This window comes from Tiliqua scincoides, chromosome 16 (assembly GCF_035046505.1).
Source record: "Tiliqua scincoides isolate rTilSci1 chromosome 16, rTilSci1.hap2, whole genome shotgun sequence".
Classification (NCBI taxonomy): Eukaryota; Metazoa; Chordata; class Lepidosauria; order Squamata; family Scincidae; genus Tiliqua; species Tiliqua scincoides.
In genome coordinates this window covers 3,406,997-3,432,257 of record NC_089836.1, presented here as the reverse complement: position 1 = coordinate 3,432,257, position 25,261 = coordinate 3,406,997, and the positions used below count along the sequence as shown (strand labels likewise).

Genomic DNA, 25,261 nt, shown 5'->3' with positions numbered 1-25,261 from the left:
CTCCCTGCAAGCTGACAACTGCCCTGCTAGGCAGAAGGCAAGACTAGAACCTCTCTTTCTCACGCTCTTGTGGTTCTACTTGCAGGGCAGGAGAATTTCTTAGGAAAAAAATTAGAAGAGTAAAAAATGGCCTTCTCCACCAACAGCTTCCTTGAAGACGTACAGTCAATTTTACCATCTCAGAATTCTGTCCCCCAATTCTGCTGCAAGCATAGTCAGGCCCTGCCCAGCTTAAGCACTACCGTATATCCACATAATGGCAGCTAAAGGAATGGGCAAGCTTATTACTGGGGCCAGAGGGTGGCAGTGTCCACTTCTGGAATGGTCTTGTTGCCCTCTTACGGCACTTCAGGATTTTTAACTGCATTTCCCCAAACCCAACATTCTGCAACCAGGAAAGGATCAAAAGCTTAATTACATGCTAAGATCTTTCTCCTCTTTCATACGTTCAATGTTGCGCCGGAGAAGGCTATTTTCGTGTTCCGTCTCAACCAGCTCCTGAGTTACCTCCTCTAGCTCTTCCTTCTGCTCTTCCAGAATACGCTTAGCCACACATCGGTTTTCATCGCGCTTGGGCATTTTGACTTGAGGGCACATGACCTGGTTTGAGAGACAGAAATTCACCAGCAGCTTGAGAAAGTTTCCAAGACAGAGTCTTGGAAATTAAGATTGCTCTGGCAGTACCTTCAGGTCCATGGCTTTCTCCAGCAAGCACCCACTGTGCCTGAAAAAGGTAACTGAGAACCATCACAGCCCTGTTCCTAAACGAAAGCTACAACCAGAAATGGGAGCAACTTGCTCCTGCTGGCTGCTAAGGGAGTAGAGCTGGCCTTAGGAGCTGCAGGGCCCAACTGGAAACATTTTTTGCGGGGCCCCAGGTTCACAGACAAGGTTTGCAGGCCAGGATGGCATAGTGGCTTGGGAGTTGGAATTAAGACATGGACCATCCAGGTTCAAATCCCTGCTCAGCCATCAAGCTCCCTGGGTGACCTTGGGCCAGTCACTCTCTCTCTCAGCCTCACAGGGTTGTTGAGAGGACAAAAGGAGGGACGGAACCACGTATACCACCCTGAGCTCCTTGGAGGAAGGGATGGTATAAAAATGTGAAAACAAACAGACAGTGCCTGGGAGTTAAAAAAACCAAATGAACTTAAGCACAATTTAATATAAAATTACATATATATATATATATATATATATATATATATATATATATATATATATATATAAGCCTACAAAAAAGCCTGTAGGGAAAGCGCCCTAGAGGTAGACCACAGCTGTGATACAAGGATATCTGCAAGAGGGATCTGAAGGCCTTAGGAGCGGACCTCAACAGGTGGGAAACTCTGGCCTCTGAGCGGCCCGCTTGGAGGCAGGCTGTGCAGCATGGCCTTTCCCAGTTTGAAGAGACACTTTGCCAGCAGTCTGAGGCAAAGAGGCAAAGAAGGAAGGCCCATAGCCAGGGAGACAGACCAGGGACAGACTGCACTTGCTCCCAGTGTGGAAGGGATTGTCACTCCCGGATTGGCCTTTTCAGCCACACTAGACGCTGTGCCAGAACCACCTTTCAGAGCGCGATACCATAGTCTTTCGAGACTGAAGGTTGCCAATACAATAAAAAAAGCCTACAAGTAAAGAAAATGTGTACAAGAAGGTCCCTATCCCACCGTTTAAAAGACCAAGGCTACTGCCTGACCAAGCACACAAGTGGTGAAACACAAGCCCAACTCCCTCACCTCATTTTTCAACGTGCCCACCACGTTCAATAAGCTGTCAATCTTCTTCTCGTACTTGTTCATTTTGCAGTGAATGGCGTCTTCCTCGTCCGTTGAGAGATCGCTCAGGCGGAGCACTGACAGTAACTTATCTGAGTCTGGAGGAGTGATTTCCAGGCGGTGGGTTGGTCCCTGGTCGAGGACGGGACAGGGATGGCAATCAGAAACAGTTAGAAACCCTAGAGAGCAAGTCAAACATAAAAAGCAAAGACAAAACCCACAAATGGTTCTCTCAGAAGGTTCCAGGCACTGACACGGGACCTAAAGTCCCACATGTCAGTTGTAACCTAGCCTCATCTATACAAAATGTACGTCTATCAGGAAATATTACACATTTCTGTAGTGCTCCAAGACCTTCAGTACATCACGCCAGTAATGTTAACAGCCCTGTAATACACGCCAGTATTTTTTCAGAACAAAAATAAGGCTGGCCCCAAAAGCAAAGGTTTACAAAAAAGGAAAGCTGGGGCTTTACTTGTGTTTATTTTGGGGACAAGGAGCCATCTTCTGAAAAATTTAGACTGGTTACGCCTAGAGGGAACGATCAGTTTAGTCATGCTTCAGAAGGGGAGGTCAAAATTTAGGGAACAATTTGCCTAACTAAGTTCACAGCAGAGGTGGTATTTCAACTAGGAACTTCCCACTCGTTGTCTAGTCTCTTAACCACTATGTGACAACAGCTCTATGTGACAACACTTACACAAAGTGTTTTTAAAAGCCCTGCAGCCCACTCCCAAACTCTCCCTGAATACAATTCTCAGGGTGGAAGCAACTGGTTCACTATAAGGCTTCCCATAGAAGCCAGAGCTGTCGTACCTCCCACTTGTAAGTTGAATCTCTGCAAGATGTTTTGCCCGGGGGCATCCAGGGGACTTTAGCTTTCACTCTGACACTGCGACGCACATTCACGGTATCCCCTTTCATTTTCTGCTTGTGCTTTTGCTAAGTGAGCGGAAGAGAGAAGGAAAACATACCCAGTCAGTTGCACGTGGGACAGCCTTGCCACAAATGCTCGTGTCAAAACTGTGCAACCCAAGGAGAAACACCCCCAACCCACCCCCTGCTCCAAGTCATTCCAACAGAACAGTACCACGGAAAAAGCTTCACATTCTACATCACAGTGCAGTCTCAGTAACCACGCCCAGGAAAAAGAAATATAGGTACCGCATAGCTGGGGAGTGTGGGAGACCACACTGCAGCACTTTGTGCTGGGCTGGTTATATCATTGTGACATCATCCATGTCCCCTGGTCTCTTATGATGCAATGAAGGCCTTGGTTACCCTATGAAGATTGGAGCTGAAAAAGATGTAGCCCAAGGATGGAACAGAAAGCTGCAAAACTACAGCTCTAGATCATCACTGGGCCCTTGGGTTGATCCAATCTCTTCCTTCCCTACGTCATATTGGGGCCTCAACTGGCAGGTCATAATGCATCTCCACAATCCTCTGCAGTGACCTTCATTACAAAATGACTCTATGAAAAAGGACTCTATGAGGTAACCTGATGAACTGGTCCGAGAAAGTATTTACATATCCTGACCACACCAGTGATCCAGCAGACATCTAGTTAAGATGCCCAATTTGTTTGCTTGAATTATAGAATACACATAGGTAACTGGTGTCCATGAGATATACATCCATAGTGTCCGCAGGGGAATTACGGTTACAACTTAAGGACTGTCATGATTCAGGTTCACTACTTCTTGTAGCAGAGGAAGAATCTTTACACTAACATGTCACGTAGGACAATAGTCCTCATATGACATCCAACCCAGTTGGAAAAAAAAGGGAAGGCAGGGCCAGAACCATTTCTATCTGCTGCCACTCAAACTGTATGGCTTCAACTTTATCCAAGCAGCTTCCTGTGAAGTTCAAGGGTTCTATATAACAATTTTTTGGTTCATTGCTGAATGAAGTACTTACTCTGAACATCACACATTGTGAAGGACACATTGTGTGTGACACATTACATCACACATTGTAAACTGTAATTTAGCTGAATTGCTAAATAAGAAATTATTCAAGTATTATAAAAGATGCATCACTTCACTACAGGCTGAGTATCCCTTATCCGAAATGCTTGGAAACAAGAAGCCTTTTGGATTTTTCCGGATTTTGGAGTATACATGTAAATCTTGGATCGTGAAATCTCACGAGATCCAAAATGACAGCACCCAAATCTCACAAGGTTTCGTGAGAATCAAGCTGGCGGCACCCAAATCTTGTGGGATTTGGATTTCCCCTGTGCCCAGGAACACAGGTAAGAGGGGTGACGTGGGACGTCCCACGGAACCCCATGAGTTTGCCGCAATGCCCTAAGGTGTTGCAACGCACACTTTGGGAACCCCTGCATTATTCAGAGCCTGAAGCTCATTTCATACAATATTTTTAATTAGTCTGCGCAGGAAGCAGTTTGTGTACATTCAACCATCAGAAAGCAAACATGTCATTCTCTCAGCCACCCATTTCAGACTCTGGAGCATTTCGAATTAGGGAGGCTCAACCTGTTTTAGTTACCTACCTAGCATTTTAATGCAGAACAGTTTTGGAAGGAGCTTGTTTTAAGTATTAAAAAAATATAACGGGCACCAGATCCATAGGTCATACTAGCAACAAGCCCTACTGAGAGCACAGTAGAAAAAAGGCAGTGAAAAGATACCTACAATGATACCAAGAGGCAGCGCAGATACAAACTGCAAGTTAACGGAAGGTCAAGATTTCCACAACAGAAAAATGCGAGAGACCATTCTTGTGTACAAATCTGCCTGCTACAATCAATCTCAGGAGAGTCAACACCAAAAGAGACCTTGTCAACCTCTTAAAATAAACTGGAATGGTCTACAATGCTATGAACAACATCTGAACTGAAGTACTGGATACGAGATTATGGATTTGATTTTTAGAAGATGGAGAGAAATCACCTACACAAGCTGAAACTGCTGTGCAGAGTTTTAAAGGTGAAGTTTATGCAACGTAACTGTTCAATTTCCAAATGTCCAATTATTTTAAGAAAGTTCAGGAATAAGTACGGTAGGTATTTGCCTACGAGATGGGAAATGTCTGCCAATAAATCAAGGGTAAATCATCTCCTTGTCTTATCTGTAGGTCACTCAGCAGTCAGGGCTGTTCAGGCAGCCAGGAGAAGCCCAGAGGAGGGCAAGAGGACAATGCCACGATAATTAAGGGTTACTATTCTCCAGGGCATTAGTCTCTGCAAGCTGCAGCCAAAGTTAACCTTTTCACTGCTCCTGAGAAAGTGCACACAGGATGGGAACCTTAATCACAGCTATACTTACTAGGATCAGGACTAATACTTGGACTTTTGAATTGGTAAACTTCAAAGAGCATCTAACTACAACCTGCTGATCAGTTTGACATCTCAGGCAGTAGGAATTGAGTTGGAGCTTCCAAGGACTTCTGCCCTCCTGGTGTAGCCAAGTCAGCTGCACACTCGTACCTGGGGTTTGGCAGGTGGCGGTGTTTTCTGACCCTTTTTAATATGGACATGAACAGGGGTATTTTCATCCACATGGACGTGCAAAGGGGGAGTTGTGGAGCGGCTCTTCATGGTTCTCCTCCGACAAGCGGGAAAGGACAATCAAAAGAATGGAAAAAGGACCTGTGGATAAGTAGACTGGAAATAACAACAATTCCTTCCTTATGCCCATCAAAACGGACCCGCAGTTCTCACTGGCAAGGTGTAGGCACGCAACAGCTTCATGCCAATTCAAACGCACAAAGATATCACATCGTACAGTCCTCACTGGACTAGCTGTGGAAAATCAGCCCCACCAGGATGATGGGTGCACTAAAAATTCCCAGCATACTAAGCTTATCATGTGAACGGAAGGTTTTGCATGCAGTTCTTTGTCCTGCAACCTGAAGTGACCTAGGCCAGGAAGGACTGTACCACATGCTGCTTCTGCACATTTTAAACAGGCTCCAGTTTGGCGCACCGATACACAGATCAACAAACCCTCTTTTCAAGTTGTAAAAGCACTAATAAATGCTCAGTAACCTGGACCACAACAACCCTTATTTCAGGGAGGATCATGACTAAATACTCAACATGCAGAAAACAACCTGATATAGGAACTGTTGACATCTTAAGACACTTGGAATCCACCTGCATCTCCTAGTTCATAATATTAAGTGCCGAGTGTGAATTCTTTCCCCCATGCGCCTCCAATCACAGTTACCATACAGTTTTAACAACACCTCCAATGGCCATCAGAGACACACTACATAAGAAAATGCAAAGCTCAAGGACAGCCCTCCCCACCCACATTACGTGGCGACAAACTTCTTTTAGCCTATCCAGCATAGGAAGGAAAAGGCTCACAGCACAGTTACTTACACACACAAGGGTATCAGAGCCTGATGAGAGTTGTTTTTGAGCAGAGACTACTATTCCGCTCTTCATAGATGGGGACATCCTGCAAGCACATAAGGAGGAGAAAACTACTGGTTTTGCATGCTCTCTACACAGTGAGTTGCAGTAGTAACCCGCAAATAGTTGTCAGAATGCTGCCCATGCAGTTAGCATGTGCCCCCTTCTTCCCTCGCTCCCACCCACCTACCCACCCACTCTTACCTGGGAGTACATCCTATTGACCATAAGGGGACTTCCTTCTGAGCTGACATGCTTAGACTTAGGCTGCCACACCACCCTCCCTCAGCCCCCCACTCTCTTTCCCCCTTCTTTCCTCCCTCCCACCCACTCAATCTTACCTGGGAGTACATCCTATTAACTACAAGGGGACTTCCTTCTGAGTAGACATACATAGGCTTGAGCTGACACCCCCTCCTTCCTCAGCCCCCCACAACCACCCTCTTTCCCCCCTTCTTCCTTCTCTCCCACCCACTCTTAACTAGAGTCAATCACACTGACTATAATGGGATTTCCTTCTGAGTAGACGTGGACAGGCTCGGGCTGCAGGCCCCCCTCCTTCCTCAGCCCCCCCCATAACCACCCTCTTTCCCTCCCTCCCTACCACGCACCCACCCACTCATACCTGGGAGTAAAACCCACTGACTATAGGGAGACATCCTTCTGAGTAGACATGCATAGACTGAGGCTGCCTCCTTTGCCCCCCACCCCTCTTGGGTGGGTGGGTGGGCGGGCACCCATGCACCCTTCTCCTTGCCCCCCAGTCTCACCTGGGAGTAAGCCCCGCTGACTCTAAGGGGACTTCCTTCTGAGTAGATGAGCATAGGCTTGGGCTGGCAGCCCCCCTACTTCCTCAAGCCCCCCACCCATGCACCCACCCACCTTCCCTTACCTGGGAGTAAGCCCACTGACTGCAAGCGACCTCCTCCTATGAAGACGTGCATAGACTGAGGCTGCCTCCCACCCACCCCGTGGGTGCACCCGTGCACCGCCCGCCCCCACCCTTACCTGGGAGTAAGCCTCACTGACTCTAAGGGGACTTCCTTCTGAGCATAGGCTTGGGCTGGCAGCCCCCCTGCTTCCTCAAGCCCCCCACCCACGCACCCACCTACCCACCCACCCTTACCTGGCAGTAAGCCCACTGACTCTAAGGGGACTTCCTTCTGAGCATAGGCTTGGGCTGGCAGCCCCCCTGCTTCCTCAAGCCCCCCACCCACGCACCCACCCACCCACCCACCCACCCTTACCTGGGAGTAAGCCCACTGACTCTAAGGGGACTTCCTTCTGAGCATAGGCTTGGGCTGGCAGCCCCCCTGCTTTCTCAAGCCCCCCACCCATGCACCCACCCACCCTTACCTGGGAATAAGCCCACTGACTGCAAGGGGCCTCCTCCTGGGAAGACGTGCATAGACTGAGGCTGCCTCCCACCCACCCCGTGGGTGCACCCGTGCACCGCCCGCCCCCACCCTTACCTGGGAGTAAGCCCACTGACTGCAAGGGGCCTCCTCCCGAGCAGAGGTGCCCGGGCCTGGGCTGTCACCCGGCTGTCACTCAGCCCCCCGGCTCACCAGGCGGTCCTGGAGCGGCCGCAGAGCCTGCGCCTCAGGACGTCCTCGAAGTTGAGGCTGAGGCGGCGGTAGCTGGTGCTGGTGCCGGGGCCGCCGCAGAGGGCGCTGGAGCTGCTGCCATGGGGACCCGGCGGCGACGGGGGGCGCGGCCAAGAAGTGCGGACGCAGCTGCAGCCCGGCCCGCACTGGCCGGGCGGCGAACAGCTCCAGCCGCAGCGCGTTGCGCAGAGCGACTTCCGGCTCCGCCTCCCGCACGCCATTGGACGATTTCAAACAGGGCCCCGCCCTCCTCGCCGCCGCCGAGTTCTTTCAGGGGCTTCTGCGCACGCGCGCGCCTGCGCGGTCAGCCGCACACAGACAGGCGGGGAAGGAGGGACGCGGCGGCGCGCTCGGGGAGGGGGCGTGGCCCTGCGTCACAAGAGCCACGCCCACCCCAACCGCCGCCTCTGCGGCCTAGCTCCGTCGCCATGGAGACCGAGGCGGGGCAGCCACTGCTGTCAATCCTCAAAACGTTCAAAATAATAAAAAAATGACATTGTGGGGGGAAGCAGGCAGGACCCCTCAGGGCGCCCCTCCACAGGACAGGCCCTGAGCTGCGCTGCCTCCCGCCCTCCTATGCCCTCCCCACAGCGCACACGCAGCACTGCCCTCCCTGGACAGCAAGGGCAGGTCTCTGCCCCGAGAGGCTCACAGGCAGGCAGCCCTCAGTACAGTTTCTTTTCATATATATATATATGTGCGTGTGTGTGTATATACACACACGCACACATATACATACCCATATATATATACACACACACACACACACACCTCAGTGTGTGTGTATGTAAATATAGGTGTGTGTGTGTGTGTGTGTGTGTATGGGTATGTATATAGACACACACACACACACACACACACCCATCTATCAGTTGGTTTTTCTTTTCCTAGAGCTCCATGGAGATGCTGATTTATAAAGCGCAAGAGGGCAGGTCTCTGCCCTGAGGGGCTTACAGTTATCTGTCTATCTACACCCCCATCCATCCATCCATCCATCCATCCATCTATACCCCCATCTGTTTAACCACCCACCCACCTATCAGTTGGGTTTTCTTTTCCTAGCACTCCACAGATGTGCTGCTTTCTAAAGTGCAAAAGGGCACATCTTTGCCCCAAGGAGCTTACAATCAGTTATCTATCCATCTATCCATCCATGTCCCATCTATCTCCCCTACTTCATTCTATCTATTCAGCCATCCATGTCCCATCTATCTATCCCCCCTACTTCTTTCTATCCATCTATCCATCCATCCATGTCCCATCTATCTATCCCCCCTACTTCTTTCTATCCATCCATCCATCCATGTCCCTTCCATCTATCTATCCATAGCCCCTACTTCTTTCTATCTATCCATCTATCCATCCATGTCTCATCCATCCATCTATCCATAGCCCCTACTTCTTTCTATCTATCCATCCATCCATCCATGTCCCATCCATCTATCTATCCATAGCCCCTACTTCTTTCCATCCATCCATCCATCCATCCATCCATCCATCCATCCATCCATCCATCCATCCAGGTTTTCTTAGCTTTTCGAGTCAAGGAAATGCCCATGCAGTTCTTCCTCCTGCAACTTGAAGTGACCTGTGGCAGGAAGGACTGTACCACACACTATTTCTGTGTATTTTAAACAGGCTCCAGTTTGGCCCACCACTACAAGTTGGTGGTTATGGAGACTAAGCACTAGCCACATGGCCCTGGAAAGATGGAAGCACCAGCATAACTGAGAGAAGGAAATGGGGTTTCAATGTTATCATTACCTTTTTATCATGTAGCCTCTCTAGCCCCAAAATATCCTAGGGTGGTAGATCTTAAGTAGTATATACATATTTAAGAACGGTATACCATTTTAGGTGAAAGGCAGCACAAGAGGCTCTCGCTGCAGCTATCCCTGCAATATATTCTTTCCCACTGAAAGACTTCAAGAGAGAGAACCAAGGCAAGGTCAGAGAACAGCAGCAGCAAAATTAAGAACATAAGAACATAAGAACAGCCCCACTGGATCAGGCCATAGGCCCATCTAGTCCAGCTTCCTGTATCTCACAGCGGCCCACCAAATGCCCCAGGGAGCACACCAGATAACAAGAGACCTCATCCTGGTGCCCTCCCCTGCATCTGGCATTCTGACTTAACCCATTCCTAAAATCAGGAGGTTGCGCATACACATCATGGCTTGTACCCCATAATGGATTTTTCCTCCAGAAACTCATCCAATCCCCTTTTAAAGGCGTCTAGGCTAGACGCCAGCACCACATCCTGTGGCAAGGAGTTCCACAGACCGACCACGCGCTGAGTAAAGAAATATTTTCTTTTGTCTGTCCTAACCCGCCCAACACTCAATTTTAGTGGATGTCCCCTGGTTCTGGTATTATGTGAGAGTGTAAAGAGCATCTCCCTATCCACTCTGTCCATCCCCTGCATAATTTTGTATGTCTCAATCATGTCCCCCCTCAAGCGTCTCTTTTCTAGGCTGAAGAGGCCCAAACGCCGTAGCCTTTCCTCATAAGGAAGGTGCCCCAGCCCCGTAATCATCTTAGTCGCTCTCTTTTGCACCTTTTCCATTTCCACTATGTCTTTTTTGAGATGCGGCGACCAGAACTGGACACAATACTCCAGGTGTGGCCTTACCATAGATTTGTACAATGGCATTATAATACTAACCGTTTTGTTCTCAATACCCTTCCTAATGATCCCAAGCATAGAATTGGCCTTCTTCACTGCCGCCGCACATTGGGTCGACACTTTCATCGACCTGTCCACCACCACCCCAAGATCTCTCTCCTGATCTGTCACAGACAGCTCAGAACCCATCAGCCTATATCTAAAGTTTTGATTTTTTGCCCCAATGTGCATGACTTTACACTTACTGACATTGAAGCGCATCTGCCATTTTGCTGCCCATTCTGCCAGTCTGGAGAGATCCTTCTGGAGCTCCTCACAATCACTTCTGGTCTTTACCACTCGGAAAAGTTTGGTGTCATCTGCAAACTTAGCCACTTCACTGCTCAACCCTGTCTCCAGGTCATTTATGAAGAGGTTGAAAAGCACCGGTCCCAGGACAGATCCTTGGGGCACACCGCTTTTCACCTCTCTCCATTGTGAAAATTGCCCATTGACACCCACTCTCTGCTTCCTGGCCTCCAACCAGTTCTCAATCCACGAGAGGACCTGTCCTCTAATTCCCTGACTGTGGAGTTTTTTCAGTAGCCTTTGGTGAGGGACCGTGTCAAACGCCTTCTGAAAGTCCAGATATATAATGTCCACGGGTTCTCCCGCATCCACATGCCTGTTGACCTTTTCAAAGAATTCTATAAGGTTGGTGAGGCAAGACTTACCCTTACAGAAGCCATGCTGACTCTCCCTCAGCAAGGCCTGTTCGTCTATGTGTTTTGTGATCCTATCTTTGATGAGGCATTCCACCATCTTACCTGGTATGGATGTTAGGCTGACCGGCCTATAGTTTCCCGGGTCCCCCCTCTTTCCCTTTTTAAAAATAGGCGTGACATTTGCTATCCTCCAATCTTCTGGCACCGTGGCCGTTTTGAGGGACAAGTTGCATACCTTAGTCAAGAGATCTGCAACTTCATTCTTCAATTCCTTAATAACCCTTGGGTGTATGCCATCAGGGCCCGGTGACTTATTGATCTTTAATTTATCAATGAGGTCTGAAACATCTTCTCTTTTAACCTCTATCTGACTTAACTCCTCGGTTAGGAGGGGCCGTTCGGGCAGCGGTATCTGCCCGAGGTCTTCTGCCGTGAAGACAGATGCAAAGAACTCATTTAATTTCTCTGCCATCTCTAAGTCTCCTTTTATCTCCCCTTTCCCTCCCTCACCATCCAGAGGGCCAACTGCTTCTCTGGCGGGTTTCCTGCTTCTAACATATTTGAAGAAGCTTTTATTATTCCCCTTAATGTTGCTGGCCATGCGTTCCTCATAGTCTCGCTTGGCCTCCCCTATCACCTTCTTACATTTCTTTTGCCACAGTTTATGTTCCTTTTTATTCTCTTCATTAGGGCAAGACTTCCATTTACGGAAGGAAGCTTCCTTGCCCTTCACAGCCTCTCTAACTTGGCTGGTTAGCCATGCGGGCACTCTCCTGGATTTAGTGGAACCCTTCTTTCTTTGCGGTATACACCTCTGCTGGGCCTCTATTACTGTTGTTTTAAGCAGCCTCCATGCACTCTGGAGAGACTGGACTCTTTTTACCCTCCCTTTTAACCTCCTTCTAACCAGCCTCCTCCAGGAATTAATAAAATTAATTTATTGCAAATATTTATTTCTCTTCCGCATTACCTAGAGGGGGGAAAACACACACACACACACACACAAGTCGTCAAGGCTTTATTCCTGAAGGCTTTGCACAATCAGCCCAACACGCTGCAACCATTTGACCGAACACACTCAAAGAGAACAGTATTTCCGTGCACAAAGTGTGCAAAATTCTGTAAGTGAAGATTCCAGTCCATATCTTCTGCCCCCCCTCCCCATTCTTAGTTACTGTGAGAAATGGCCCCAGCTATTATGAGAGGGGAAATCTCCCAAGCAGGAAATCAGAGAAGTTACAACCTATGGCCCACACTCCAGCGTGTGACACTGAAACAAATTGTATGGATTTCAGCAGAATTCACACCACACAATGGTATTTAGGGCTGGAGCATTAAAAGTTCAGAAGGCTGTTCCACATGTATACACTCCTGTAACATGCAAGCATCACATCCTTTCAATTATTTACAATTGTTATATTGCCACTTGCGTGTGTTCAACAGTCATTCTTACAAGCAATGCCTCCTCTGTAGGAACTGCGCAATGGGCCAAGCGTCCCATTGGTGCGTCAGCTGGACCATTCCTCCCACAGATGCCGTCACCGCAGCCAGAAGACGTATTTCAGGAAACTCAAACCTTTTAAAAGCAAATACTATACAGTGTTATCAGAGGACAGCCAGGAAGATGCAGATGAAGAGCTGAGACATCAAAATGCGACTAGAAAAGGGGGGATGACCTCTAGCCAGCACAGCAGTCACAGCAAACTTAGCTGTCCAGTCCGATTCACATCAGAAATGTCTGAGCAAGTACAACCCTTCTGTGTATGCCTAATGTTTATGAACTGCTATGCATACTTTTTTTTTTTTTTTTTTTTGGTTCTACTGCTTTCTTGGCTCCCCACAACCCCAAAACCCAGACTAGCTCTATGCTGGGGCTATTTGATGCCCATTCCAGTTTGCTCTGCGTTCTTTAAGGTGCAGCTTTGAAAACAAAACCATTTTCCTTTACTAGCTTCCTCACACAACCGCACATCTCAGCCATGGAGATAGTCTCCCGCTAGACTTTGCTTGGTCACTGCAGCCTGCCCAATGGCCACCTCCATGCGGCGGTACCAAGGCTGAATCGTGGAGTGCATCATCATGTCTTCAAAAGCTTCCAAGCCTTCCATGACTCGCAGGACACCATACACTGCCTGGGTGGACAGAAAGCAGGGAAACTAACATAACTACATCTCATTGGCTCTCAGAACAGTCAGCCGCATTGGTCAGTTTTGAGTTACGGAAATCTACTTTTTGTTACATAAGGCAGTGTTTTTTTATTTTTCCCTTTCTGGTTGTTTGCCCATAGCGTCTGATAGAATACAGATATTTCAACACAGTTTCATTACATTCTGCATTAAACTACCTATCAAAGTCAAAGCCAAAAGCCTTTACAGCGCAATCCTAACCCACTTTCCAGCACTGACTTAGCCACAATGCAGTCCCAAGTTAAGGTAACAAACATGTCCTTACCTTGAGGGGGCCCCCTTGACGGCATCCCCACTGCAAGATGCAGTGCACACCACATTGACACAGCTATGTCAGTGCTGGAAAGTTGGTTAGGATTGCGCCCTTATTGGCATAAACAATAAAACCAGGGTGTTAAACAGAAAAGTGTCCATATACATTAGACTCAACTTCTTGAAACTACCTATCACATTATAGATAACATGGTGGCATTATTCATAAATAACCAAGGTTTCCACAATTTTAGCCACTAGTTTCGGCTCCCTTGACACCTCCTCAAGGCCTGGTACCCAGGGCAATGTACCGACCTACCCCCCCTTAGCTACACCACTGCAGAGAGACAAAGAAAGATATAAGTGTTGTCAGAATTGGGAGAAAGAACATCGGCTAAAAGCCTGGGATGCAGAGATCTGTAGATCGGTTCTAGGAGGTTTAGAGCCCAAACCTAAGCATGTCTACTCAGAAGTCCCGTTGCAGTCAATGGGGCTTACTCCCAGGAAAGTGTAGATCAGATTGGGCTGTTAGACATGGGTAAACTATGGATGTTGCAAACCAGATACACATCCAGCTGAAGCAGATTCTTGGCGTGTGTTGCTCAGCAGCTCTGCAAAATTTCAGACAGGAATTTCTCTTTGCCCTATTGGGAGATGCCAGTGATTGAACCCAAGACCTTCTGTATGCAAAATAGGTGCTCTATAACCCTACAAATGTAGCAAGGAAGCCATTTATTTCACAAGTCAGAGTAAAGTGAAAAATGTTGCACACCCTCTTACTGGATACACATACAGCTTGATCCTAAATGTGACTATGGTATTGTAATTTAAAAGGTATAATTTTAATTTTGCTAGTTATTTGTCAGTGCTATTGCCCTGACACTCAGTGATATATGGGAATTACGATTCACAAGTAACATCAATACCAAAACAACATGGCTAAGGATTCTGTATGGTCTGGTACGGGAGGAGCTCCATGGGGGGGACACCATGATTTCTCACACCAGGTGACACCAACTTTAGTGATGCCTCTGCTACAACCAAACTATAGGTCCTATATAGGAAGCACAGGACAGAAGGTGAAAACGCAAGGGAAAGAGGGAGCACAGATACCTGAGGCTCAACTCTGACGGTCAAACAATGGTCTGGTAAAGATGTCCCAACCAGGCCAGTGCATGGGACAGACAGTTTCAAACCATGGTCAAGTTCTGATTCACATTTGGCCAGTTCCTTACCAAGTCTGCCAAGTTGGGTTGGTTTCCTCCCATGAAGAGTCTATGCCGGCCAACCGCTTTTACCCAGTCGTTGGCGGCTTTGTACAAATCTTCTCTGACGTCTTCGTGCAGATGGTGCCTGCGTCAAAGGAGAATGCTTAAAGTACCCTCCTGCCACTGATCCATCGACTATGCCCATTCTTTGGGTTGCAGACAACGTAAAACGACTGCAAAAACAGCTCAAAATATATTCATTTCTAACTGACTGAGAGAAAACCGAGCAATACTATTTAAGAGCCACCAACCTATTTTTCAGCCTCTTGCCGATGAAGAACATCGCGGCAGCCCCCACATATTTGGCAAAGAAACCTTCTACAGCGCCAAACTTTCCCTCGCGGACGATGTAATCAAAAGACGCCAGGGCTTCTCCAGGGGTACGGTATACATTGGGCGAGATGAGATGAACCAGCCAGTCATCCACCCACTTCCGCCACTTCATTTCCTCCCTGCAGACAAGCCGAGATAGAAGGTTGGTTAAGAACATAAGAACAGCCCCACTGGATCAGGCCATAGGCCCATCTAGTCCAGCTTCCTGGATCTCACAGCGGCCCACCAAATGCCCCAGGGAGCACACCAGATAACAAGAGACTTCATCCTGGTGCCCTCCCTTGCATCTGGCATTCTGACATAACCCATTTCTAAAATCAGAAGGTTGCGCATACACATCGTGGCTTGTACCCCGTAATGGATTTTTCCTCCAGAAACTTGTCCAATCCCCTTTTAAAGGCATCCAGGCTAGACGCCGTCACCGCATCCTGTGGCAAGGAGTTCCACAGGCCAACCACACGCTGAGTAAAGAAATATTTTTTCTTGTCTGTTCTAACTCTCCCAACACTCAAATTTAGTGGTTGTTTTGCATTTTCTTAAGCGGGCTACTGGTAAACGGGGTGGGGAAGACTAAGGGCGCAATCCTAACCCCTTATGTCAGTGCTTTCCAGCACTGTCTTTGTTCTCTAATACGTAGGAGTTGGTAGTAGCTACCCGCAGGTAAGTATTTTTTTTTTTAAGTAGCATTAAAAAAAATATTCCTAGGCCAAAATTCTGGTCAACGGCCCCTCAGACAAAGTTCTGTCAGGCACGTAACAAACCCAAGTCAGTTTGTTTGTACCATACACAGACCCCAGTACCTACGTCCTTGCTTCCTTGACAGGGTAAACATGCACCGTCTCCTTCTCATCCAGCATCAGCCAGTATTTGTTGCCATACTCCACGACTTCCTTGCCCCGGTCGTTCACAGCTTTCATGGGAGGATAATAGGATACAATCTCTTCCAAACTCTTCCTACAAAAAGGGAAGATTGTCAATGCACACCCAATTTTTTTTTCCGAGAGCACTCAAAGCAAGACGACAGAGAAAGTTCTAGAAGAGCAACCAGACAAGGCCTGCATGCAGAAAATCCTTTCTCATTCACTGGGTGACACCACCACTGACCAAAATTGTGAAAATCTTGGTATTTTCGAATGGTACCATCTACAGATATTTCAATGAGATTTGTTTCATTGTGTTCTTCATCAAAGTACCCATCGAATGATATAGAACATGATGGCATTATTCAAAAATACCAAGATTTTCACAGTTTGGCCAGTAGGGGGTATCTTCCTGAGTGCTTCACCAGGTGCAATCTGCACCCCCCCCCCTTCACTGTCTCCGAGAAGGGCATAGAAAAATTCCTACTGGAAGAGATCCTGCTTTTCAGTGTTGACAACACAGTTAGGTGGGCTTAGGGTCAGATTCCATATAAGGCAGCTTCCTAAGTGTTTACTTGACCCAAATATGCAAAGTTTCCATCATCTATCTTTCGATATGTCCTCTGGCGGAGAAAGTCAGAACCAGGTGCAAAAATGAGCAGAGCTTCCAAGCTACTTTGGAAAAGCACCATCCATGACCACATTAGTGCACTGATCATGGACAGCAAAAAACAGTACCAGTGGCTAAACTAGTTCACTTCCCCCCCACACACACACACTTGATAAACTGCTTGATCAAACACATATACGCAAACATCCTTAACAATTGCTTTTTGGGGGAAGCAAGCCCTGAAGTAGTAAAAAGCAAAGAACAAGAGTTCAGCTGGCGCTGTGGGAAGGGAACAAAGAGCCGCAGGTTGGAGTTTAATTCCTTACCTGGAAACGAGGTAGGATTTAATGGCACTGATGATCACTGAAGAGTCGTTCAATTGCTAGTGCGGTGGGGGAAACAGACAGACAATTACAGTACACTTTAAAAGCCAACCAGTTCTATTCAGTAGGACACTGAACCACAGTTTGTCTAATCCCCTTTTAAAGGCATCTGGGCCAGATGCCATCACCACATCCTATGGCAAGGAGTTCCACAGACTAATTACACGCTGGGTAATGAAATATTTTCTGTGGTCTGTCCTAACTTGCTCAATTTCAGTGGATGTCCCCTGGCTCTGGTGTTATATGAGAGGGAAAAGAGAACCCCTCTACCCAATGTGTCCATCCCCTGCATAATTTTGTATGTCTCAATCATGTGCCCCAACCCCCAGGCATCTTTTTTCTATCTAGACTGTCTTGGGAGGCAGAGCCAATTATCTACTGTCTTTATTCAAAGTTCCACATCCATGGATGGTGCTAAATAAACTATTAGGGATCCAAATCCCTTCCTGATCTAGTGCAAATCAATACAGAGATCTACCAACAAATCCCAACCTCTGCCACAGGCTCTGTCTGGTGAAAATCTGAGGAGTTTGTCATTTAGCAGCCAATCCAGGTACAACTTACCAGGGCACTCCCAGCGTTGGCAAGAAGGATGGGCACTTTTCTGTAAGCGGAGAACTTTATTTCCTTCCTCATGACCGGATTCACCTCCACGATTTCGTAAGCCAGCCCATGATAGTCGAGGAAAGTCCGCACCTTACTGCAGAAAGGGCAGGTCTTGTACTGGTACAGAGTCAGCTGAAGGCTACCTTCAGGGGGCTGAAGGGGCAGAGAACAGCCAGAGTTTTAGGACATTGACCTGGATAGAGACCCTCCCTAATAATCAGCCCCAGAGTTGATGGTTGGCAACCTTCAGTCTCAAAAGACTCTGGTATAAGCCTACAGCACCTGGTATTCCCAGGCGGTCTCCCATCCAAGTACTAACCAGGCCTGACCCTGCTTAGCTTCTGAGATCAGACGAGATCAGGCATGTGCAGAGAGGCAGTGAGCAACTCAAGTGAGTGAGTTAACTGCATGTGCCTCAAGGCAGTTAACAGCATTGGAGCCCACTGTGACAGAGAAGCTAGGGGATGGCCCAGCCAGGTGGATCCTCTGATGGATGGGAGACCTCAGTGCCCAACCTGTCAAATCCCTGTCAATTGAGCATGCCCCATTCACAAACAGGGGCAGAGCATGCCAGCCGAGCATGCCCCACTCCCGCACAGGGGCAGAGCATGCCAGCCGAGCATGCCCCACTCACCCACAGGGGCAGAGCATGTCAGCCGAGCATGCCCCACTCACCCACAGGGGCAGAGCATGCCAGCCGAGCATGCCCCACTCACCCACAGGGGCAGAGCATGCCAGCCGAGCATGCCCCACTCACCCACAGGGGCAGAGCATGTCAGCCGAGCATGCCCCACTCCCCCACAGGGGCAGAGCATGTCAGCCGAGCATGCCCCACTCCCCCACAGGGGCAGAGCATGTCAGCCGAGCATGCCCCACTCCCCCACAGGGGCAGAGCATGCCAGCCGAGCATGCCCCACAGGGGCAGAGCATGTCAATTGCATGTATGTCAGCTGCATGCACTTCTTAGACTAGGGACATCAGAAGGGACCCTGCAACTACTTTGCAATGACAAGCAAGGGCATCAGGGGCTTGCCAGGCTGCCAGGGACTCCAGCCAGGTGGGAGGGGGTTGCCCGGCGTCCTTCCCTTACCAGGGCGATCGCCTGCTGCTCCTGGCTCGCGAAGTGGGGCCGCAGAGTCTGGCAGAGCCCCAGGGTGCCCCCCAGGGCCAAAGCAGCCCCCAGGAGCACAGGTCTGCTCTGCCTCGCCCAGCCCCCTGCTGCAGAGGAAGCGATGCCACGGGTCCCCCGGCAGCTGGACCCCAGCAGAAGCCCCCCTGCACGCTGCTGGGGACCAGAGCCCTGCAGCCCCCACGCCCAGCGCCCCAGGAACCTCCAGGCACTGCAAACAGCTGCCATCTTCCAAACAGAGGACGTGGGGAGGGCCCTTGCAGGGAAGAGGCGTGCATTTAAAGCGACAGCGCTACCCAGGGAGGCTTCTTAACACCCCCCACCCACCCTCCCAACCTCTCTATGCATTCTAAGAGGGCAAGCTAAGCAGGTTTACTCAGAAGTAAATCCCATTGTGTGCAATGGGGCTTACTCCCAGGAAAGTGTGCAGGGGGGGGACTGCAGTCTTCTTTGGGCATTGCATTTTCTTCGGATTGGCTTCTGAATTGACAGGGCTGGGATTGTGCTGTAAAATTCTGCTATTGCATTTAAAAGAGGCTTTCCAGAGCCATCCCTTGCACCCCAGATTCCTGGATCATGGGGCTGGAGGGGGGTGTGCATTAAAAGAGGCATCCCAGGTCCATCCCCAAATTCCTGGATCATGGGGCGGGGGGGTGTGCATTAAAAGAGGCGTCTCAGATCCATCCCCAGATTCCTGGATCATAGGGGTGGTGCATTAAAAGAGGCATCCCAGGTCCCATTGAGCTCAGTGGGACCTACTCTCAAGTAAGCAAGCATAAGGGTGACCTTTGATTCTTCCTCTCCTTCCACTATTTATGCATTTTTCCTGACTTTTCTCCCCCCCCTCCCCAGAAAAGATTCAGTTCAGTGTTCATAGACTGAGGTGGGGGCAGGAAGCTAAATTCACCCAGTATTTCCCCCCCCCTTTTCTGGCTATAGTATTTTCTACCCTTCCACATCTTTTGCCAGAGGACCAATCAGCCTATAAACGCATAATTTAAGCAGACTGGAGGGGCGTGGTTTATTCTTAAAGGCACACATGTTGACAGCACAAGGCTATGCATGTCTAACTCAGAAGTAAATTCCATTGTGTTCAGTGGGGCTTGCTCCCAAGAAAGAGTGTATAGGATTGCAGCCTTAGTCCTTGTCCCTCCACTAGGGTTTAGAATGAAAGGTGGCTGGAGGTAGGCACCCCTTGCCAGGCTTGCTGCCTGAGGCAACCATCTCAGTCAGCCCCACGGATGTACCAAGATACCCTTAGCTCCTTTTGTTCCAGATGCCCTTAGCCCCACATTAAGTCTTGCCACCTGTGATCAGCTTTTCCTCCATCAATCTGCCCAACCCCCTTTGGAAGGCACCAAGGCTAGATGTCACCACCCCATCCTGTGGCAAGGAGTTCCACAGACCAACACTTTTCACTGAGTAAAGACATCTTTTCTTATAGTTTGTTCCAACTCCCCCGACACTCCATTTTAAGGGGTGTCTCCTGGTGTGAGAAGGAAAAGTGCATCCCCCTATCTATCCACTCCATCCAGCCCCTGCATCATCTGGTCTAGCTCCCCTGACATCCTCTCCTTCCTATGGATGGAGCATCTATAGGGGCAGACAGAGGAGGTGAAGCCCCAACCCAGCCCCATTTCAGGGGGATCAGACCAGAAAGGCATGGGAAAAAACATCAAAGGAAGGGGGCGTGGCTTCCCTTTGCAACCTTGTCTCAACGTTCCATCCGGGAAGCAGGGGGCGTGGCTTCGGCTTTGCAAGGCCAGCTGCAGCACCAGCGCTATGTCCGGGCCAAATGGGGAACCACAGCTGCCGGTGGGGAGAGGGGAAGAGGATGATGATGGTGGCGGCTTTGGGGACGCGGGTGAGCTAAGCTTCTGCCTTCTTCCTCAGAGGAGGGGGGGATGCTCGATTTCTTCTCCCTTGGGGGGGTGTGGGCACACTGGCTGGCTGGCTGGCAGCTGAACGTGTGAACGGTCCCCCCAGTGGACACGCGTGTTGGGGAGGGAAGGCGCAAGGGTGGAGATCAGAAAATGCCCAGTCGATGGCTTGATAGAGACGTGGCTAGGGTCCTGTGTGCATTCACAGCACCATCCCATGCTTGTCTACTCAGGAGTAAGTCCCCCTGTGTTCAATGGCATTTACTCCCAGGAAAGTGTATATAGAATCGCAGCCTTACTCGGGAGCAAAACCGCATAAAAACTCAGGCTTTCTTCTCGCAGAGGTGGCTAAGTGGGGCTGGTGGGTTTGCAGCCTCCTGAACTGATCCAGGCTGCAGTCTTAGCCAGACTTGCCTGGGAGTAAGTTCCACTGATTATAATGGGAACTTACTTCCAAGTAGACATGCCTAGGATTGGGCTCTCCATGTCTTTCCATGACTGTAGCCATGGGGGCTTTGAATGCTGATATACTTGCACTTGAATCTGTTTCGACCATCAGTTCCTCTTTCCACAAGGGGCGGTTGGGTGGGGAGGTTAGGACACCCTTGTTTTGTCATTTCCCCCCTCCCTAATAATTTTTGCAAGCCTGGGGGTTGAAAGGTGGACTATACTTGGAGAGCAAGTGTGGTGTAGTCAGTGGTTAGATTGCTGGACTTGGACCAAAGCTGCTCATGACCCCGCCAAGAGCTCAGCTCCTGCAGTTTGCAAGATAGCTGCTAACTTCCCTGCAAGGAGCTGATCTCCTGAAGTTTGCAAGCTTGTGTAAATATAGGGAGATAAACGTTTGAGAGTCTTTCTTTCTGGTTATTGTTATAAATAAAGATCATTTTGTTCTAGATCTCCCAATCTAGGTGGGTCCTGATAGAGTGTCATTTTAAAAAGTGGGTCCTGGTGTTGATGTGCTTCATGTCTGTCTGTGCTGTGCTCTCTCCTAGATTCTTTGGCCTACTTCTTCAGCTGCTGCTTCACTAATGGCTTTATTTGTAAGATTAGTTGTGACTCTTGTTTTTCTTAGCTTCAAACGCCTCCAAGCCGGTGGGAGGAAATCGGGATGCACACGTCCCAAAAAATCAGCGTTAATGTTCACACTGCATGGTAATTGGGGTGGCCTTCTTCTCATCCAAGAAACAGATTTAAAAATCTCTGGCTTGGCTAAAGGAGCACCTAATTCATTGGGCCGTATATCTGCATTTTTTTTAAACAAACCTATATTACAAGTACTTTATTTTAATATGTAGATGGCAAGTGCCAGCCTTTCAGAAGAGAGATTCCCTCTGTGAGATAAGGGGCTGCGGTACCTCTTCTGAAGTCACCCCTAGTGCAGTTTGGGTATCAAAGTTTATGCTGAAATAAGTTCATTTAAATTTCAAGGAGTTAAGAGATTATTTGTTCTAAAAACAAGGGCTTGTTGAAGAGCTAGTTTTCTTTTCTTGTAGGCAGTTCAATCAACTAAAGCGATTAGCGTTAGTGTTGACTAAGTACTTTTAAAAATCAAGTAGCCGTTACTAACACCATTTTTTTTGTGTAACAGTTCCTCCTCCTCCTATTGCTACAGGGCAATAATTTGCTGATAAATAACTTGCTGAAGGCAAGGTTGTTGGACCCCAAGCTGACTTTGAATCCAGGCCCAAGTCTCCGGGGAATGCTATTCTCTTTCTCAGGCTTCTCTAATCTTATTTGCTTTTTAGAGCAGAACCAGCCCAAGCCCTCCCAAAGCTTGGGTGGTCTGCCAAGGGCTGCCCCCCATACCTGATGGAGGCCAGCTGCCTCCATTGCTGCCCCCCCTTTAGATTATAAGAGGAAATGGGGAAGAGAGGGAAATGGAAAATAGCTCTACCAGTGGTTCCCAAACTTTTTTGACTGGTGGTTCCCTTTATCTCCTGGGCCATTGGCTACAGCTCCCCTTTAGGGCTACAATCCTACACACTGTATAGGGTTGTGGGCTTTTCACAAGGTTTACCCTGCTGCCCTGGCTAGTTTCCATGGTTCCTTGGGAGCAACTGCTCTAGCCCAACTCTTATCCTCCATACTTCCTCTTCTTGAAAGTGAGAAGCAGTGGAGTCAGGCACTCCCACTTAATCCACTGCTTGAGGCATGTGCCTCAGTTGGCCTAATGGAAGAGCCATTCTAGCCTGTTGGAGGCTGGAACAAAACAGTAAACGCACTTAAAAAAAAAATAACGCTGCTCACTGTTAAATCTTCATGTCTTGCTTCCTTCGATCAGAATATGCGGCCATCAATTCCATGCTGGATCAGATCAACTCCTGCTTGGATCACCTGGAGGAGAAGAATGACCACCTGCACGCTCGTCTGAAGGAACTTCTGGAATCCAACCGACAGACACGCCTGGAGTTTCAGCAGCAGCTGAGCGAAGGAGAAGACCTGGAGGCCGATGGGCAAGGATCCGAGCCGGACACTTAACACCTGTCTCTTGCTCCTTCCAACAGGACCACTCTCGTCCGTCGGCTTAATGTCATACTTCCAAACAGAACACTTTTTGGTTTGTGTGCATATGTCATGTCTCCTCCCTACTCTCCTTTGGGTCTAGGACTGTGGCAGCAATGTGATAAGATGGAAATTTAAGGGAGAGTTGGGTGCTCCTCTAGGTTGCAAGGAGGAGGAGGGGGGTGTGGACTACACGGAGCAAGATCAATACCCATTTTTCCCCTGTGTGATCTCACAGGTTAAGGTGAGCAGCAAGCAAACTTGCTTTGGGGAAAACTTATAAGCCCTGCTCAGGGAACAAACAAAGTATATCCTGTTTTCCATCCTTGCTGGTCCCCAGTTCTCTGCCTATCAAGTAGTGGTTACAAGGATGAAAGAGATGCCAGGCCTTAATTCTGGTGCAAGCTGGGGTTGTTCTTTAGATGCATCTGCCTCTGATGTATCCCCCTTGAACGTGTGGAAGGAAAACAGAGCAGTGAACCACATTCAGGGTGTGGTTATCTGGTCTGCCACTGCTGGTGTTCCTTCAGCTATCTTGTGAGTGGTCTTTGTTGGTGCTGGGCCCTGTATGTTGTGGGAATCTTAAAATTCAGCACTGGCCTAATTCCACATCTAGCACAAGCTCCTGGTCCTTAATATCTCTGCCTGTCTCTCCTCTACCCTCCTAAGCCATCCTAGTCCCCAGCTCCCTCCAAATAACTCAGTCCTTGTTGCCCCTTATGGGGTAGCCTGCTCCAAGTCCTTAAGTCCCAGCTTGTCCACAAAGCTTTTGGCACCTACATCTTTCTTCCCTATCATAAATTTTAAATACATGTAAATGGAACAGGTGATTTCCCTGCTTTTCTCTCCCTTTATGTCAACACCCAGATTGTAAGCCCCTCAGGGCAGGGACTTTCCATGCACACTGATGGCATCATTAGTTAGCACAGTAAGCCTGCAGAGAACTTAACGCCCCAAATAAAGCTACATTTTTTCTTGGGGAAATTACCTTGCATGCAGAAGGCCCCGGATTCAGTCTCTGGCAGCATCTCCAGGTAGGACAAATTCCTAGCTGAAACCCTGGATGGTCAGTGTAGAGAATGCTGTGTCCACTGGACCAAGTTTGCTTCCTGACACCCTGCTGGATGAATTTCATCCTCGGAGAGGAGCTGGAGCTTGGAGGGAATGAAGAAGTCCTTCTCTTCCCTACCCCCCCAAGCAAGACTGGCCCAAGTCCTCCCAGTGCCTGATGCAACTAGGCAACCAGGGACATGTTCCTGCCTGTTGTCTATCATGCTGAGTTCTGATGCCACTCCTGCTGGCCCTTTCATCTTGACCTCTGGCAGCGGGATGACTGGTCAATTCATGCAGTCAGCTTTGTCCACTCTTGCAGAATTGCTGAGACTCACATCTGCCCAGAGGCCAGCCACATCTGAACTGCACGTCCTGCTCACTTCAACCAACATGGACCTCCTTTGATGTTTGAACTACAGAGACAATACTGACCTGTGGTGTTGGTGATCAGTGAGATAATAAATGGTCATGGGCTGATTTTTGTCTCTGGTTTATGGATGAAATGTGTGTGAGAGTGGGTCCAATTCATGATTTTGACAACAATCAAACAATTTGTAAGCCCCAAAAAACAAGGTCTGACAATGGGCTGGGTTTCTTTTCCAAACCTAATCTAGTGAGATAGGAAAGAAAGGCACAGGGGAGTTGACGAAGACCAACTCTTACAGCTTCCCTTTGTGTAACAGTATCCCCACAGCTTGCAGCTACTCTTCCTTTGACCTCATTTTCTCCAAGCACCAGCCTCTTATGTAAGTGTAAGCTGGCAGCATGTGAGAGTTAGCTCTACACCTAAATGCAGTCCTCAGGGTATTAATAGAAATGCCAGTAGGTTACTGCAGTTTTAAAACCTTGCTTTTGTTGGCAACCTTCAGTCTCGAAAGACTCTGGTATCGCGCTCTGAAAGGTGGTTCTGGCACAGCGTCTAGTGTGGCTGAAAAGGCCAATTCGGAAGTGACAATCCCTTCCACACTGGGAGCAACTGCAGTCTGTCCCTGGCCTGTCTCCCTGGCTATGGGCCTTCCCTCTTTGCCTCTTAGCCTCAGACTGTTGGCCAAGTGTCTCTTCAAACTGGGAAAGGCCATGCTGCACAGCCTGCC

General features: G+C 48.7%; 3 protein-coding genes and 1 pseudogene across 3 annotated transcripts; 1 reads left to right on the top strand and 3 right to left on the bottom strand.

The window, feature by feature from the left end:
• Nucleotides 1–414: 414 nt before the first annotated feature.
• ODF2 (outer dense fiber of sperm tails 2) lies at nt 415–7,727 on the bottom strand. Its single transcript, XM_066610868.1, has 6 exons — nt 7,638–7,727; nt 6,133–6,211; nt 5,233–5,394; nt 2,592–2,717; nt 1,737–1,907; nt 415–600 (listed from the first exon to the last, which is right to left on the bottom strand). Exons 3-6 carry the CDS (start codon nt 5,341–5,343, stop codon nt 415–417), a joined length of 594 nt encoding a protein of 197 aa, XP_066466965.1. The 5' UTR covers nt 5,344–5,394; nt 6,133–6,211; nt 7,638–7,727.
• Nucleotides 7,728–12,803: 5,076 nt separating this feature from the next.
• PTGES2 (prostaglandin E synthase 2) lies at nt 12,804–18,970 on the bottom strand. Its single transcript, XM_066610681.1, has 7 exons — nt 18,691–18,970; nt 17,559–17,753; nt 16,938–16,993; nt 15,946–16,095; nt 15,060–15,260; nt 14,776–14,893; nt 12,804–13,234 (listed from the first exon to the last, which is right to left on the bottom strand). Exons 1-7 carry the CDS (start codon nt 18,955–18,957, stop codon nt 13,076–13,078), a joined length of 1,146 nt encoding a protein of 381 aa, XP_066466778.1. The 5' UTR covers nt 18,958–18,970; the 3' UTR covers nt 12,804–13,075.
• LOC136635789 (5S ribosomal RNA) lies at nt 17,871–17,984 on the bottom strand (annotated as a pseudogene).
• Nucleotides 18,971–20,480: 1,510 nt separating the features above from the next.
• Nucleotides 20,481–24,644, top strand: BBLN (bublin coiled coil protein). The gene is made up of 2 exons (XM_066610903.1): nt 20,481–20,593; nt 22,894–24,644. The coding sequence occupies exons 1-2, from the start codon at nt 20,512–20,514 to the stop codon at nt 23,088–23,090; spliced, it is 279 nt and encodes a 92-aa protein (XP_066467000.1). The 5' UTR covers nt 20,481–20,511; the 3' UTR covers nt 23,091–24,644.
• Nucleotides 24,645–25,261: the final 617 nt, after the last annotated feature.

Bases quoted from the DNA above. Each gene is read 5' to 3' on its own strand.
- PTGES2 (XM_066610681.1), bottom strand. From the start codon at position 18,957: ATGGCAGCTGTTTGCAGTGCCTGGAGGTTCCTGGGGCGCTGGGCGTGG. The intron at 15,261-15,945 runs GTAGGTACTGGG...GCTTGTCTGCAG, and splicing joins CCTGTCAAGGAAGCAAGGAC to GGAGGAAATGAAGTGGCGGA. The intron at 14,894-15,059 runs GTTGGTGGCTCT...CCTTTGACGCAG, and splicing joins GGCAAGAGGCTGAAAAATAG to GCACCATCTGCACGAAGACG.
- BBLN (XM_066610903.1), top strand. From the start codon at position 20,512: ATGTCCGGGCCAAATGGGGAACCACAGCTGCCGGTGGGGAGAGGGGAA. The intron at 20,594-22,893 runs GTGAGCTAAGCT...TCCTTCGATCAG, and splicing joins TGGCGGCTTTGGGGACGCGG to AATATGCGGCCATCAATTCC.
- ODF2 (XM_066610868.1), bottom strand. From the start codon at position 5,343: ATGAAGAGCCGCTCCACAACTCCCCCTTTGCACGTCCATGTGGATGAA. The intron at 2,718-5,232 runs GTACGAGTGTGC...CCGCTCACTTAG, and splicing joins CGCCACCTGCCAAACCCCAG to CAAAAGCACAAGCAGAAAAT. The intron at 1,908-2,591 runs GTACGACAGCTC...GTCCTCGACCAG, and splicing joins ATTCAACTTACAAGTGGGAG to GGACCAACCCACCGCCTGGA.